The 18,077-nt window shown below is 38.6% G+C and overlaps 1 protein-coding gene across 1 annotated transcript in view; it reads right to left on the bottom strand.

Moving 5' to 3' along the window:
- Positions 1 to 5,563: 5,563 nt before the first annotated feature.
- The window catches only part of Rab38 (RAB38, member RAS oncogene family), a 63,839-nt gene continuing 51,325 nt past the window's right edge, over positions 5,564 to 18,077 (bottom strand). Inside the window, exon 3 of the mRNA XM_027407593.2 lies at positions 5,564 to 6,418. Coding sequence (XP_027263394.1) covers positions 6,266 to 6,418 — 153 coding nt within the window. The 3' untranslated portion in view covers positions 5,564 to 6,265. The remainder of the gene's footprint in view (positions 6,419 to 18,077) is intronic.

An 18,077-nucleotide genomic window follows, 5' to 3' on the forward strand; every position in this document is an offset into this window, starting at 1 on the left:
TACTTGAACCAACATTTCTTTGTTTAAAGTTTTTTTCTCAGTTTTTTTTTATTTGAATTAGAAACAAGATTGTTTTACATGTCAATCCCAGTTCCCTCTGCCTCCCCTCCTCCCTTGCCTGCCCCCAACTAACACCCTATCTATCCCATACCCTTTCTGCCCCCTAGTGAGGGTGAGGCCTTCCATAGGGGGTCTTAAGAGTCTGCCATTTACTTTGGGATAGGGCCTATGCCCAACCCCTTGTGTCTAGGCTCAGGGAGTATCCCTCTATGTAGAATTGGCTCCCAAAGTCAATTCCTATGCTAGCGATAAGTACTGATCTACTACAAAAGGCCCCATAGATTCCTGAGGTCTCCTCATTGACACCCAGGTTCATGGGGTCTGAATCAGTCCCATGCTGGTTTCCCAGCTATCAGTCTGGGAAACAAGAGCTGTCCTTTGTTCAGGTCATCTGTTTTTGTGGGTTTCACCAGCCTGCTCTTGACCTCTTTGCTCATCACTCCTCCTTCTCTGCAACTGGATTCCAGTTCAGTTCAGTGTTTATCTGTGGGTGTCTTTTTCCACTTCCACCAGCTGTTGGGAGAAGGCTATAGGATGGCATATAAGTCAGTCATCAATCTCATTAATCGAAGAGGGCATTTAAGGTAGCCTCTCCTCTATTGCTTAGATTGTTAGTTGGTGTCATCATTGTAGATCTACAGACATTTCCTAGTGCCTGATTTCTCTTTAAACCTATAATGGCTCCTTGTATAATGGTATCTCTTATCTTGATCTCCTCTATTATTCCCCCAACTCAAACTTCCTGCTCCCTCATGTCCTCCTCACCTCTCCTCTTCTCCCCTGTTGTTCTCCTATCTCCCTCTCCACTTCCCTCGTGCTCCCAATTTGCTCAGGAGATCTTGTCCCTTTCCCCTTCTCTGGGAGACCATCTATGTCTCACTTAGAGTCCTCCTTGTTTCCTAGCTTCTCTGGCAGTAGGGATTGTGGGCTGGTAATCCTTTGCTCTATGTCTAAAATCCATATATGAGTGAGTACATACCCTGTTTGTCTTTTTGTGACTGGGTTAGTTCAGGAGGTCTTAATGCTGTGGTGCTCCAATCCTAGGCATCTAGAGCAATCTTGTAAGCAATGGCACAGAAGGCTGTAATAGGAGGTCTTATGCAGAATGCATTTGGCATTCCTTGCTATACTCTGCATACTCTGTATTTACTCATTCTGGATCTTCAGTACATGCTGGTCTTTCATGGATTTTTCTAGAAAGTCACAGGTCTTAAGCAATTTGTTTTCATTTGTGACCCCTACTCACAGGGAAACTTTTACAAAACCCTGACTGAGCAAACAGGTGTATAGAATAGGTATAGAACTCAAATATTTACAGATAGTAAAGGATAAATAAATATACTTTAAAATTCTTTTCTTATACATATAATTTTACCATTTGTTGAGGATGAAAGTCTATTTGTATCATAATGAGAAGGATGCAATTATTTATTTTTTCATAAAGAATTTTACAGGACATAGATGATCTTTCAATGATATTTTAAGTTGTTAGGTGTTCTGATTTTGTAATCATTAGTGTTGACAACTCTACTTCATGTATATATGTAATGCACAATGGTAGAAGTACAATTTGGTTCATTTCAGCAATTGTTTAAAACTCTATCTTAACCCGAAGTCCAATTCCTTTAATGGTTTTTGTGAAACTCAATTCAGAAATTTAAATAGCAACTTTTAAAATCAAGTGTTCTGACATGATGTAATTCAAATTGCTCAAATATTTATTTTACATATACATACTGAGGCATGGTGGCAGGAAAACATTAAAAGTGTTCTCTTTATAGAATTATGCCACTACACTTCTATAAAAGGGGAAAACTCTTTATGTACAATAAAAGCACTGCAATTCTCCATACAATAATCTCCAATCTGAGCTGAAGTGCTTTAGGCAGCATTTGGTGGCATAACATACCCAGTGAAAAGGGAGTATGTTTTATCTTCCGAACTAAGGCTTCAGTAAGACCTTGTGATACAGCACAGGTTGAATGCAGCCAGAAACACACTGTATTCGTCATGTCTTTGTTTTTAAAATAATCTTTGGTTGTAGTGTGTTCAGAAACCTTTCAGTGCTGCCACATTTTCACAGTTCCTCCATTCCATTATTTTGCCCCTTAAAGAGTCACAACCCACAACTTATGAAGCTTGAGTCTTAATAAAAAGAAAATAAGGAGGAAGAAGGAAATAACAATAAAAAATAGGAGGGTTAGTGAAGCAATATTTGCCTCTTTCTGTTGTGATTAACTCTTGATATCATAACTGATGCTCATGATTGTTCTCTAACACTCTCATTCCCTTGATACAGTTGCTACTAGATAAAGTATCCCATATGACATTACAAATCAGGTGTTATCTCTAGGAATGTGAGACCCTGGTTATCCTCACCAGTGTGATACTCCAATTGCTCCAGCAGCTATCATTATGCATGGAAACATCAAATGGATCCCAGTGAGCCCAGAGTTCCAGACATACACCTCCCTGGTCCTTTGGTTTTCAGCAATCCTGTCTCACCTTGACCATCTTGATGAATTATCCTATCTGTATTGGGAAAATTTCTTAGGAGCTAGTCTATATGTATAGGTGTCCAGAGCCTATGCTCACTGAGCAAGTACCAAGACTCCTAGTTCTATAGTAACTCCAAAGGGAGAAAAGAGACACACGTATTAAGAATGTGTTATTGATGAAAGAAGAAGAATCACTTCAGATTTTATCTTTCAGGATTAGTTGTCCATATCATAGCATCCTTTTCATACTTCTTATACCTTAACCATATAAGCCATATTGCTGTTTTAAAAAAGCCATGTCTTAAATCACTCAAACCTGAACTACTGAAAACTACTGAAAAAGCTAGCAACCAGCTTCTCTTGGCTGTTACCCACCCCGGAAAGACTCCTTATTACTTTTGCTGTAGTTAAGGGTGTGTACTCTACACTGAGGAAATTAAACAACTGATAGATTATTCAGCTTTTTTAAAAAATAAGTACTTAATTCACTTTTCCTATTTTGTTTTGCCAAAGCAATTCTGAGCATTTCCATATCATTTTGTTTTTGGTCAACATCACTGTCAAATTTAAGTAGATATCCAGGAGCCTATTAAAGTCTACTACAAGTGGCTTTTCCAGAATATTAAAAATTGAGCCATTGAAGCATGACCTCACAAGCAAATTCTCAATCATCTGGTCTTAAACAGACACTTTCAGTTCTATTTATTCTACCATCTCAACAAAACAAGGCTAGTTTTTTGAAATGTTTTCCAGGTTCGTAGATACAGCTTACATACCACATTCCCTACAAGTGCAGATTTATCTAAGTTTATAGTTTTTCTCCCCTAGAGCTTCTTTCTTCTGTTTTGTTTTTGCTTGTTTTATTTCTGTTTGTTTGTTTATTTGATTTTTTATCAAGACAGGGTTTCTCTGGGTATCCCTGGCTGTCCTGGAACTCATACTATATACCAGGCTGGCCTTGAATGCAGAGATATGCCTGCCTCTGTCTCCTTAATACTGGGATTGAAGGCTCTTTCTTCTGTTTTTAAAACTTCTTTTAACGTAGCTAATGATAATTATATGTGTGTGGTATATTGAGATATTTGACTACATACATACAATACAATTTGATGATGTAAATTGAATTTTCTAACTATGTCACATTTGGGCAATTTGAGCTCAGTTCTTAGTTTTACATGAATATGTGAACTACAATAACCTTACTATGCTGTAAACCACCATGAATTATTCCTCTTACCTATTTTCATATCCATTATTCACCCTCCCTCCATCACTCCTGCCCCTTCAAACTCTCTATTACAGTTCTAGCCTTCCTACTTTAAAATAAGTGTTTTACCAGCTCCACATGTGAAAGAGAGGAGCAGAGAGTATCTATCTTTCTGTTTGGTGTATTTTTATAACATAATGTCCTCCTACTCTACCTAGTTTGGTACAAATAACAGGATCTCATTCTTTTCTATGGAGAAGTGGTATTCCATAGTTACCTATACATTTTCTTCATCCATTTATCCATCAGTGGGTACCTTGGTTGACATCAAACCTTAAAGCTATTGTAAATTGTGACACAATAAACATTTGTTTGATATGTTGTTTTATTTCCTTTTGAGTATAGACCTAGAAATGTATGGCTAAACCATGTCGTAGATACATTTGTTAGATTTTTAAGGACCTTTATATTGTTAATCACAGCTGTTAATTTTCATTCCTATCAGTAATGTATCAGTGTCATTTTCTTTATATTTTTGCCAGCATTTGTTATTTTTCCTTTTGTGATGTTAACTATTGTGATTAGAGTATAATTATATCTCATAATGTAGAATTGCACATTGTTTTTGATGGCTAATAACATTTTTCATTATTTGGTGACCACTGATATTTTCACATTGGAAAAGTTTGTCTTCAGATAATTTTTATTGGATCATTATTATTATTATTGTCATTGAGTTTTTAGAGTTCCCGTGTAATTTTATATGAATTCTTTATCAGATAAGTAGTTTGAACATGTCTTTTCCATTCTGTAGTTTGTCTCCTCATACTCTAGATTGTATCCTTTGCTGTGCAAAGCTTGAGTTTAAAAGAACTCATTTACTTTTCATCTTGTGCCTTATCCACCTCAGGAGAACCTTAGTAAACTGGTACCACTGCTTACAGCTTTTCTCATCAGCAATGAGTTCATCCTGGCTGTGCCTTGGTTTTACATAATTAAATTTAAGCATCTGCTATGAGGATCTACCCTTCCATTCACTTTGACCTTAACAAGCTTAGGTTGTCTTCAACATAAGACCTGGATTTGCACGAATATTGTTTGGAAGGTTAGCCCAAGAACATAAGTAGAGTAATAAGGAAATCATTTTGGATGAATCAAATGGGAAATTCCCTCTATAAAAACCAGGTACTTGATGCCAAGAGCATGTCTTGGAGTTATTGTGAGTGAAAAGAAATTGGGGGGGGGTATGTATAACTTGTTCTCTGCTCTCATGGGTAAGAGCTGGTTCAAGAAGCATGAATTCCTAGATGCTACAGGACTATCTGCCTTTCGGGTCATCTGCACCAGAGGCAAGTGCACATTCTAAGGGACAAAGAAACACAATAATAAAAAGTGTGTACTGCTTACAGAAACAATAAATGTCAAGGGTATGTACTAAAAATCTATGTTGCAAAAGTTGAAGTTTTTGTGAGTGTACAATGAAATGTTGCCCTCCTGCAACATTTCAACAATATGGGCAGTTGTTTGTTTTTATATTCATTGTTCTATAATACTCTTAGACAGAATATGCAAAGATATATTCCTATGATTAACCAAAAATTCATAAACACTGGTTATTTCCTTGACCTATATACTGAATGAAACAGTTGATGCAGAAACTCATCTCATTCCTTGACTCCTTTCTAAAATCAAATGTAGAAATAGAATTTGAGAACCATTATTGTATTATCAACAATTCCACACTACTAAGAAAGAAATGGAAGGCACTATCAGAAACAGGGAAACAGCATCTTTAATTTTTTATTTTCCACTTGTGAAAAATTTATGTAATATATCTTACATGTACAGAGAACTCCCACAGCTTGAGTCAGAGGATGCTAAAAGAAAGGCACATACAGGGAACAGATCTTTCCATAAAGTTTTCAGTTAAACCAGCATTCGGGGCACAGCAAGTAACAATGAAGGCAACAAAAGCACAGGCTGCCTGTGCACACGATTCTGAAGAGCAACATCACAGACAACCCTTAGGTCTTCTAAGAATGGCAAAAATACCGTTTCTATTTAATAGACCTATAGGGCCACCCAGAAGCAAATTGAATCCTGAACAAAGACGCACCAGGGTGAGGCAAAGCCACACTTAGTTTGACCTCTGCCTTGCTCTCTTATTCCCCTTCTCAAGAAGACTAGAGGCCTTTGCTGATTTAAAGGACCATGTACCACAGCTGGATGTGTCCCTGAGTGACTTTGCTCAGTGATAAAACAGCATTTTACAACAGACAAATGTTTAAAAGGCTTGTAAACACTGTGCTGATGGTCAGGGAAAACATATAAAGAACATCTTCTGCTCCTCTCTGACAGGAAACATGCAGTCATACATCTTTGGCTTGTCACATGTGCTTCTCTATCCTGACACTTACCCAAAATGGTAGTAAAGAGAAAATGAAGCACAATTCATTAGGGCCATGGGGTTGTGTCTGCCATATGCCAACAGAGGTGCCTTCTAAGATTTGGCGCAACCAGAGCAGCTGACAACCTTGGGTGATGTGAGGTGGGGCTTCACAATGTCTGGTTCTATGGACTCTATGAGGTCACACTCATTGGCAAGTATGTGCTTCACCAGGCATCTTGAAGCTTCATCAATGTTTATATTCTCCTAAGGGGGAGGAAAAAAACAACAAGTTTTTTTAATGCAACATTGTGAAATAACTGTATCATATAAGACAAAATCCAATATTTAAAAATTAATGTGTGTGTGTGTGTGTGTGTGTGTGTCTCCTGTTGTCTCCATGCATATATGTGCATAGGCATAGAGAGGTCTGAGGACAACCTAAGTGTTTCATCTGAGGTACCTCCACCTTTGTTTGAGATATAGTTTCTCACTGGTTTGGGACTAGCCAAATAGGTTAGGTTGATTGGCCTGTGGGGCTTGAGGATCTTCCTGTCTAGGCCTCCCCAGCACTGGGATTAAAAGTATTTTGTAGCAGCTTGTCTGGAATTGGTTTCCTGTCTTCTGGGGATCAAACATTAATCCTTGTGCTTGCAAAACATGTATGTGCTTTACCCACTGAGCTTTCTCCCCAGCCAGGGCAGTGGGATTGGTGATTCTTGGGGAAAAAAAAGCCTTTCTATACATTATCCATATATCCTCTTATTTTCCCTCACTCTCATGGATATCTCCCTCCCTCCCTCCCTCCCTCCCTCCCTCCCTCCCTCCCTCCTCCTTTCCTCCCTCCTTCCCTCCCTTCTTCCCTCTCCCTCCCTCTCTCCTTCCTTCATTTCTTCCTTCTTCTCTTCCTTTCTTCATTTCTTTCTCTTTTATATCTCTTGGTTCATCACAAAAGTTAAAGTATATATTTTATTTTGTCCAATATCAACAATATTGTTTACTGGATTTATTTAATGTTACATATTTTAGTTTTCAATTTTTTTATTTTTTGCCTGTTACATAATCATATAAGAAGAAAATAAGTTTTCAGTCTAGCTTAGATTTATAATTCCCCCAACGCATACTGCTTTTAAAGTCTCAATAGGAAATAGAGTCAGTTTGACACCTTTTGTAGCAGTTATTAGCAGTTTACCCAGTATTTCTACTTTTTTTTCCTTGTAGTCACCATGTTTCTGGCCTCCCTGAACTCAGTTATGAACATGTAACAGCTGCCGGCCCATTAAATATAAAGAGCACAAAAAAGTACATGTCTTACTTTCTTGGCTAGAAGCAATAAAGACCAGGATTTAATTGTCCCACATTCTTTTCATATGAATTCATGGAAACCTTGAGGTGAGAATTCTTAGACTCTGTTCCAATCGGTTCATGATACATGCCGCATAGATGGGAATTATGCCTGTGCTATTGGAGCTCACTAAGATTAGAAATCATTTTACCATGGTATCATCTAGACATTAGATGGAGGTAACTCTTTAAAGAAAAATGTGAAATCAAAAGTGAATGCAGGACTGGAAAGACAGGAGACTTTCTGGGCACTTGTGGGCCAGTTAGTCTGGCACTTGGATTGCAATAAGCACAAGAAGACCCAATGTCAAACAAGGTGGAAGTTGAAAATCAACACTCAAGGTTGTCTTCTGACTTACACACAGGCAAGTTGGCATGACATGGTGGCACTCCCCTCTCCTTAACACACACACGTGCTCAGGCAAGCAATGAATGTGGTACACAATAGTAGAACAAATTCCAATTTTGAAAAATATATGGAACATATATTTAAAGTAAAGTATTTACTTTAATCTAAAAAATATATCAGATGTTTAATTACTATAAATTGTAAACAGAAAAATAAAAGTAATAAGGAATTCATTGCCAGAATACTAAAACAAAAAATCTTTTCTCATGTAAAATTCAGTGAAGATCTCACAATTTATAGAACTTTTAGAAATGTACTTTCAGACATTCCATTGCTCAAAGATAAGGGTTTTTGCTTTATCAAACTGTTACATCAGTGTGTCTTTTTGTGCAACTTGAACTGAAATTACTTATTCCTAGTATTTTTCTTTCTCAAAATCATTGATCTACTTAAAGATCCTTGCAAAAAAAATAAAATAAAATAAAAAGAAAGTGCCAAACTAAAAAAAAAAATCCTTGCACGGGGTATTATTACCTAGAAAATGGTAAGGGGGATAATGGTCACCAAATGTATCTATGGCCAATGGTGCTAGCTGAAAACACATGTTATCATACTCTACATCCTCAGACCTGACACCAAGCTTATCTACTGCCAGAGTACATGCTGACACACCTTGTTATTGGTTTTTGCTGGAATAGTCCTCATAGTAGTCTCTGAGCCTCTGCTTTGTCAACTATAAAGGGTCTTTCTGACAAGACAAGACTAACAAAAACTTGCATCACTTGACTGGCCAGTACACTTTATATCCACATGCCAAACACTTTAGGCTCACTCTTTAATTCTCTTTACAATACTGAAGGATAAGGATTAGCTTTTGTTCTTATTGATTCTGTTGTTACCAGTAAGGTGGGAGGTGGGTGCCTTCTCTTCTGTAGCTCCAGCACTGGTTCCATTCCTTGGAAACTAGGGTACAGCAAAAACATATGCCACTGCTCCCTGGTGGGAAGACCACTGTGCCCTGAGGTCACAGTCCATGCTTGGTACACCTGTCACACTTTCTGCTCCCACCAGAGGTCACACCTGAACTCCTTGCTCCAAGCAATAACCTGGGCTTAGGCAGTGAGTGTCTGGCTCTTTGGGACAGACCGAACTCAGTGTTTTGCTTCTGAATCAGTCCAGTTGCTGATGTCACTAAGGGAAAGCCTGGTTACTGGTTCTCTACTATATTACATTCATGATGGTGAGAATGGATAACCTCACTTAGTCTTGTAGGAAGGACCTACACATATGGGACAACATCTCTCACTAAGGAAATCTTATATGCTAGTGTGAATTTAAAGCATATGACCAAGTAACTAATAAGCCAATAGCATTTTCTTATTAACTATTGCTTTTGTGTCAGAAAGGAAGGCACTATAATCCACCCCCAATACCAGACATGAGTCATTATCATACATTGGTGGGTAAGAAACTTTCAGTTTAGAAAGGTTACAGACATTCAGTATGAATGCACAGCAGGTGGATTGGAAGGTCAGACCACTCTCTGGCATTAAAGAAAGTTGTGTTTATTTTCAATATTTTTTCTAATTTTAAATATTTATTCTTTGACATATATATATACATATACATGCATACACACACATATATATGAACTTTAGTCATGTTCATTCCCACTACCCTCTCTCAGCCCCCTCCTTCTTCTACATAAATGCTTCCTTTTCAAAACTCCCCTCACACTTTGATGTCTTTTGCTCTGAGTGATGATAAGGGATGTTCTTCTGTATATACGTCTCTCTTATTGGTTGATGAATAAAACACTGTTTGGCTAGTGGCCAGGCAGAAAAGATAGGTGGGACTAGGAGACAAAGAGAATTCTGGGAGAGGTAGGCAGAGGGAACCTGTGGCAACTGTTGCCATGTAGACCATGAAGGAGAATAGCAGGTCCAGACCCTTCTCTGGTAATATGACCAGACCATGTAGATATACATAGATAAGTAATTATAGGTTAGTAATTAAGAGAGAGCTAGCCAATAAGAAGCCCTAGCCACAAACCAATAGTTTTATAACTAACATAGCATCCATGTTTTTCTTTGGGGCTGAAGAAGCCATGGGACGTAGGCGGACAAAAGAAAACTGCCAGCAACAGTGTGACTCACTGAGTTTATAGGGTTGTTTTATGAGAATTTCGAAAGGTTATTTAATGGAACATGTACTACATTTTTGTGTCTATACTACTGAAGAAAATGACATCCCTTCCCCAGGAATCAGTGACTACCAATAGTCTCTGAGGGAGAGGTGGAACCTCGTGTGTTCTTCCTGACCCATGACAAAACACTGTCCAAACTGTTTTAAAGATCAGATGCAGTCAGAAAGTTTCTTTACCCAATATTAGACACAATAGATATTAATAATTCTCCTTTTAATTTGCTAGACACTATAAAATATGTTTATATGATAAGAAAACTTTAAGAGGGCCTCTATATATATAATGTAACAGGCTTTATAGTGATATTTTAAACATTTTCCATTTATATGTTAACATGGCAGTTAAATATGGATTTCATTTATTAATGTAAATTTGACAAAAAAATCTCTTAATGAACACGGTTTGTTCCTACTTAGGGGCTGGCTACAGGTGTGCCTGAACATGCTTTCGAGGGCATGGTCAGGGTGACACAGAGTAACTGTGTTTTCTCTTTCGGTTTCACTTTGGACAGACTGCTGCCATGCCGGCTGGCTAGGTTGCTCTGTAAGTAAGGCTTTTCCCTATTAAATACCCTTATATTTCCACTTGGCTCAGTATTGGTAATTTCCCACAATAATGGTTAAATGCTAATAATGGCAAATAAATGAAAATCTATTCATCATAATGAGGAAGCTACTAAAATATCTATCCAACCACTGGCAGCCTAGGAAGATGGTTTCTGCAAATGATAAAATGATGAAGGACAAGTTGGTTTTGGAGAATAACTTACCAAGTAAAGGTAAGTTGGATTAGGACTGGGGTGGATGAATGGGGCTCTACAAAGGAACCAAGCAGAGCAAAGGAGTAACAGAATCTTCATAGAGGCCCTAAATAGTAACAGAGTGGCAGTTCATGGTGAATGGGACACATCCACCATTTATACAGTATTATGTGCATTCCTGCTAAGTACTAGGCATAGACATGAAGATGAGAAAGTCCCATTCCAGTCTGGGCTTACAAACTAGAAAAGTTTGTATGAACCACAGAGGTTTAAAGTATCTGGAAAGAACATCTGCGGATCAGTTTATTGCAGAGGTTTAATAGCTAGAATCTCTTGAACATGAAGTGCTAATAAGGACAATTCTCTACAATCCCATTACAGACAAGACCATGGGACACTGAGCACTCAGCCTTAACCATCATCAGTACATGATTCATAAATTCCAGTACTGGTGTGCTTGCTTATAGTTATCATGCAACATGCCTGATCCTGATCAGAGAGGTAAGATGAAGCAAGGAAACATTCAGGGCTTCCATTTATCACTATATTCACCACAAGCATGCTGTAAAAAGGAATGGATATAATGGGTAGAAAAGGTGTCTGAAGTCAGGTGTTTATCTTAGTCCCAGCCCACACCCTTTCTGGCTGTGTGATCCCATGACAGTTCAAAGCCTCAGAAGCTTCAATGACATTATGAGTGAGAAATGTGTACCACAGACTCATGTACTTGGACTTACTTGGTCCCTAGGTGGTAGTGCTGTTTGGGAATGGTATGGTACCCTTAGGAGGTGGAGCTTTGCTGCATAAAGGAGGTAATTAGAGGGGGGCTTTAAGGTCTTATAGCTAGGCCTCACTATCTGCTTTTTCTCCTGTTTTCTCCTGTATGCATGAAACATATCTTTCTCCTTCCTGACTACCAGGCAAGCCTGCTTTTATTGTGATGACTTTATAGGTATGGTGGACTACACATCCTTTGGAAGTGTCAGCTAAAATAAACCCTTTTCTACTTTAAGGTTCTTTAAGTCATATGTTATTACAACAATAGAAAAGTAACCAATCCCTCTTGAAAGAGAATTTTTAAAAGCTGCCACACAGGTGATCATAGCTAATCACATTAATATTAAAACAAGTGAAATACTTGAAGCAGCGAAGGGTATATATAGCAGCATCTATATTCTGTTCTGGTAAGATTTCACTCAGCATCTCAAGAACAGTAATGTGTGAATTCTATCCCTTCATCTGGCAGCTGAGGACACTGAAAATGACAGAGAGTAAGTAGCTAGCCCCAATCCACAGGTGTGAGTGCAGGGAAAATAGTAAATATTGATAATGACCACACGCTTACTGACAAAAGGCAAGGGAAGTGTGTATGTAGTGTCTAAAGGAAACTTCAACTCATTTCAACACTTCTAAAGATTTCCCCAATAAATGCAGGAGTGAAATGGACAGAATAAAAAAGGGAAGGAGCATGTCATTGGGACCTCAGGTAAGCTGAATTTTAACTGCTGATAACCATTCAAATATATTTAGTATCCTCTTTCTTACTTTCATTGTAAACCACGTGACACAGCCAAAGGACACAGGTGAGAAAACAAATAGCAAGATAGAAACTTTTAAAAGAATTATTGATTTAGTGGTGTGTGTGTGTGTGTGTGTGTGTGTGTGTGTGTGTGTGTGTGCCAATTTGAGGAAGTCACTTCTGTCCTTCCACAGTGGACTGAATTCAGATCATCAGGCATCAGGGTTCACAGTAGGTCATTTTACATTCTGAGTCCACTTCAGCCTAACATTTAAATAAATATCCCTCCCCTTTCATCTCCACAAGGTGGATGATCAGACCCTGCCTGTTAAACCATCAGTTAGGTTTCAGGCATCACTGAGCTCCTTGGCATCCAGGTAAACACAGTCAGACTCAGACCGCAGGTGACTGCAGAGTAGATGTCCTGGCTCAACTGTAAAATGCTACCTGGGGATTTTTGTTTGCATATGTGACTCAGAGCAGTAACAGTATCCCAGGAGCCCCTTCTGCCTGAAAGGGAATTTATACATTCTATAATTCCCAAGCTACACAGAGGCTGTTGCTATCTGGCCAGTTCATTCACATATGCGCAATATGCAGAGATGGTCTATTGTGCTAGCAGCTTCAGGTCAGATGGCTCAGGCTGAGCTATGGGTACCCTTCCCTGTATCAAAAGAAAAGGGTTAAAACTGCCAACAAAGCATTTCACTAAAGCAAATGGTGTGAGTGCCATGGTTAGACAAGTAGGTTATTTACAAATTAATGTTCTCATGCACTCATACAACATATGTAAACATGGACAACACACACATACACATATACAGACCAGAGTAGTAGATTAATTGGTAGAGTGCCTGAGTTCAATTCCCTAGCATCCATGTAAAAACAGTAAGGTGCCATGCATCTGTATTCCCAGTACTGGAGGGCCAGAGACAGGACATTCCCTGGGGCTTGCTGGCCAGCCAGTTTGCCAAACTGGTAAGCTCCAGATTTAGTGGGTGAACCTGTCCCAACAAAAAAGGTGGAGTTTGATTAAAGAAGTCCTTAATGTGAACCATTGGCCTGCATACATACATACCTACATGCAAACATGTACACAGGCAGTGCTCATGCATCCCCTCCCTTCCTTAGAACAAACATACACAAACATTGAGAAATGAAATGTGCACCCAGTTATGAGACACAGACAGTAAAGATATCTTTAAATACTCTGTTTTCTATTTTGGAATTTCTGAAAATATAATTTAATACAGTGTTCTACACTGGAGTGGTTCTGATTTTTCTGTGGAGCAAAGCATCAAACTCTGTCTGAGGTCAGGAGATCTAGTCAGTTTTTTAATCAACTCTTTAGGACATCTGTCTGAGGTCAAATTATTTAATTTTTGACCTCTGGTGTCAGAGAGGAAAAAAAAACTCTAAAAGAAAACTTTCATAACCACCTCGTTAGAAGCCAACAAAGAAATCACTTTCCACAATCTTTCCAAATACATCAACCTCAAACGAAATACCAAATGTACCAGAGGCCTGAGGTTAAGGCACTAAATTCCTCAGCACTTGAAGTTCTAATTAGAGCAGGTGGATGTTGGGTAATGACACTACAGTAAGAAGTCTCACACAGACAGGGGCTTAAAATTCCTTACTTGGAGGAAAACATGAGTCATTTGTCTATTGAACACCTATGTGTGGAAAGGTCTCTAGCTCTTTGTTAGTCTATATTTTCTTTTGTGCAGTTGAAATGAACACTGGTAACAGGCCCGAGTTCGCATCTGCTTTGCACTTTCTTCCTCCTGTCCATTTTGGTTGGGACTTACTGACTCTTGAAGATCCCAAGCTTTGGCTTGGGCTCACTTCATCTGAGATTTATACCTCACACACTGTTCTCATAACGAAGCTTTTCTCTTAATCTCCACAACAATACCAAGTGATCATTTTTTAAGAGAAAATTTCAGTTCATAGAATGTTGTACTCAAGATCGGTTAACACTTAGGCTTGGAAGGAACCTGGCTCATGCCTTCACAGCCCTGAATTTTCTGTTTGCTTGGAAAATGCTCTGCTACCTGTTACTTATATCCTTGCTAACAGTCACAGACACCCAAAGCTTTGTACTCTGTCCCTATTTCTGAATGAGACAGCATATGTGGTATATAAAGAGAAACTAAAGGTTATTGGGAAACTGAGCTGCATTATTACCAATCAGGGCAGAAAGCAATTATGCTGTCAGCAAAAGACAGAACACAGAGGTTTGCAAATACACTCAATGAGTTCCTCTGCCAGCACTGCTCTTATCTCCACCTTGCTCCGACTGTCTTTAATTTCAAGCTCTATTTTTTTTTCCTGTGCTGTGGTTTGAACCTGGGGCTTCTGGCATGTGAGGCTACTGTTCTCCTACATCACCTACCAGCTGTCCTTTATGTTTTAGGTGTTAAAGTCCAATTCATCCTTTCTGTTGCTTTCCTCCAGCTTCAGGGCCTCATATCTCACATTCTTCTCTCTTATCTGCCATAACGCAGGCAACGATGTACTCCACTTTAGCCCTGAAAACACCCTAGATTTACAGAGTCACCAAACACTAATGAGGAAGGGAAACAAGTCATCACTACTCCAGCCTTTCTGACACCCCAGAAATTGAAGGCAAACTGGGGGAAAGGTGAATCGTAGATGTAATACAGGCTACTGGACTGCATGGGGGGAACAAACCACAGGTATCTCCTCTTAGATTTTGCTGCTTACTGTTTTCCTTATTTCTGAAAATGTTATCTCTTCTGAGTGGCCACCTGTCTGTTTTGTGAAATGCATTCTCTATATTCTCTGGCTCTTTAAAGCTGCCTCAAGTGACCCTGGGGACTATGTCTTTCCTGACTTTTGCTGGTGTCCCCGCAACAGTATCATGCTCAATAATAATACATGCTGTGTGCTACTGACTTCCAATAGTACAAGAACTCCTTAAATTCTAATATTATGCAATATCACTAATACCTATGGAAAAGTTATTATAAATCATGTACCATCTACATATTTTCCTTGTGTCAGTCAAGCTAAACCTGCCCCCCCAAACACCTAAGCAAGAAAAATAAAATTACAGAATTTTCCCTGAATTACCAAGCCAACAAATCAAGTTATTCATATGACCCTGAAACATATTCTATGAGGGGACAGGGCCACAGGCGAGCTGAGTTTCTGTTTTTAGCTTACTCTTCTTCATAAACACTATGTAGGGCACCAGGCATGAGCTTGCCTTCCTTTTTGCTCTATTGCTTCTTTCCAAACCTGAAAGATTAGAAATGAGCCGTCTATGGTGTTTTTCATTTGGTCCATGACTAGTTATTAATTTGGAGACTTTCAGGTTTACTGTCTTTAAATGGCATATGCATACTGTCTCTAGCTTGGCACCTAACACACTCTTTTTGGGGGGGAGGGCTAACTCACTCTTTTCCATTAAATTTCTGAACCTGAAGAAACATGGCATCATACCTATTGTTTTCTCCTTCATTACCTGCAACCCTATATTAGGCAGACAGTTCCCAAGAGCTTATTGAGTTTGACATTACAGAGAAGTATTTTCCAAATCCAGCATGTGTAACTTTGCATGAATGATCACTCAGTCAGAACACTCATGAATGCTGCTACTATTAACACTTCACTTTTAATTTAGTCATGTTTTAATTACCCTCACTGTGAGTCTTTTGCTAACACAGTGTTAAGACACCCAATAATCAGTTTTAAAGGGAGAATAGCCAAGTTTCAACGCTATCACTTAGTCAGACCTAGTAACTCCATTCATGAAGAAGAACTTCGGTTAATATCCTTTCTCATTTGTCAGCTCTGGAAGCCAAATGACCCAACAGATATAAACATTAACAGTAATAACTGATAATACTGCTTGGACACTTACTCAGTATTCTGCTATGCTTGCTGCTACATATATTAACTCATCTAAGAAGTAATATACTGTTAGCCCCACTTTAGTGAAGAGAAGATTGAGACACATGCAGAATAAACATTTAGCCACAGTGTATGCTGGATGTATTTGATTCAATTTTAAGTGTTATTGATTGCTCACTGTGAGCAGAAATGATCTGTCTTAAAATCTATTTCTGTCTTGATTAAATGCTTTTGTTCTGGCAACACTGTGTGTTAAGACTGCAAACTGAAACCGGAGCATCATTGTCTCAGGAAGCAGCAGGGTGTAATGGAATGAAAGAATGCTTCGGAGTCAAGATCTATAATTCGAATTATCTCTGTGACCAAGAATAAGTTGAAAGGCTCTGTCTCCACTTCTTAGTCTGAAAAATGAGACCAGTAACAACTCTATTTCCCAGGACTCTTAATAGACTTAAATGATACACAGAGATGAAGTATCCAGGCATTACTCCAATACAGTCACTGGTACTTCTACAGATATAAGACTGTATTCCTATTTCATTCTCATCTTGCTTCAAGTCATACTTTGGTCACCATAGTCTGTGTGGAGTGTCCTGATTTCCTTTGGTTTGGAAAGAAGCCCTTCAAATACTGTCACCTATTTCTGATTAGCAGAAAAAGGCTAATTTGTCTACATCCTTCACTAAGAGGCCAGGGCTTTTGCTGTATTCCACTGTCCACCACAGTGGTTGCAGATAGCATGTGAGTAAATGAACAGCCAATTAACTGACTAAACAAGTGATCAGGTCCTCAGAAGAGTGACACGTGCTGGCTCCAAAATGAAAATAAGTTTAGATATGGGTGATTTGAGTAGAGAGTGAGAAAGAAAATGTGCTCACAACAGAATTTACTCCACAAGCCACTCTGCCTTTTCTAATTTGTTCCCAGTTGGTGACACCACCCTATCCAGAGGAAGTGGGGGGCAGATTGACTGAACCAGTTTATGGTTATTGAGCTGAATTCAGCTAGATAATTAGATTTTTATCCAAGTAGTCCTAACTTGTATTATTTATTTCCTTTAGAAATAATTATTTATATTTGTTGTTCCTAATTGTTTAGACTAACCATTGCTGCTTAATAACTAGATTTAGGCAAAGACTTAATTTTCCTGAGCCTTGCCTATATGATAGAACCAATTAATAAAACCCACTTGTCAGAATGTTCAAGTTTCATTTACAATGATGAGATAAATAATCTGACAAAATAAACTTAGGAAAGATAGAGTTTATTTTGCTTATGTTCCAGGCCACAAATCATTACTGAGGGAGAATCAAAGCAGGAACTTTCAGCTTCTCATCCACAGAGCAGAGGGAAAGCAAATGCATGGGTCTTTGCTTACTTGCTCTGAAAGCTTTCTCTTCTCTTTCACAGCTCAGGGGGCTGTGTCTGGGAAATGGTGACATGTGCCTGGTCTTCCAACATCAATTAACAATTACAATGAGTCGACACAGCCACAACCAAAGTACAACCTGATCTAGGTAATTCTTCATTAAAAGTTCTTCTGTGCTGGAGAGATGACTCAGCTATTTAAAAAAAGCACTTGCTCTTCTTGTAGAGGACCTGGCTTAGGTTCCCAATACCCATATGGTGGCTCACAACTGTCTTTAACTCTGTTCTCAAGGGATTTGATACCTGTTCCTGGCCTCCACATATGTTAAGCACAGAAAGAGTGCATATGCATGCAGGTGAAGCACACATGCACATAAAATAAAATTAAGTAAATTTTTAATTAAGAAAAAACTGTAATGTGATGGTTAAAACCAAAAAACATACAGGATTATAAGAATTATAAATATTACTTTGGGTAATATATACATATTACATAAC

Source organism: Cricetulus griseus, chromosome 3 (genome assembly GCF_003668045.3).
Source record: "Cricetulus griseus strain 17A/GY chromosome 3, alternate assembly CriGri-PICRH-1.0, whole genome shotgun sequence".
Lineage (NCBI taxonomy): Eukaryota > Metazoa > Chordata > Mammalia > Rodentia > Cricetidae > Cricetulus > Cricetulus griseus.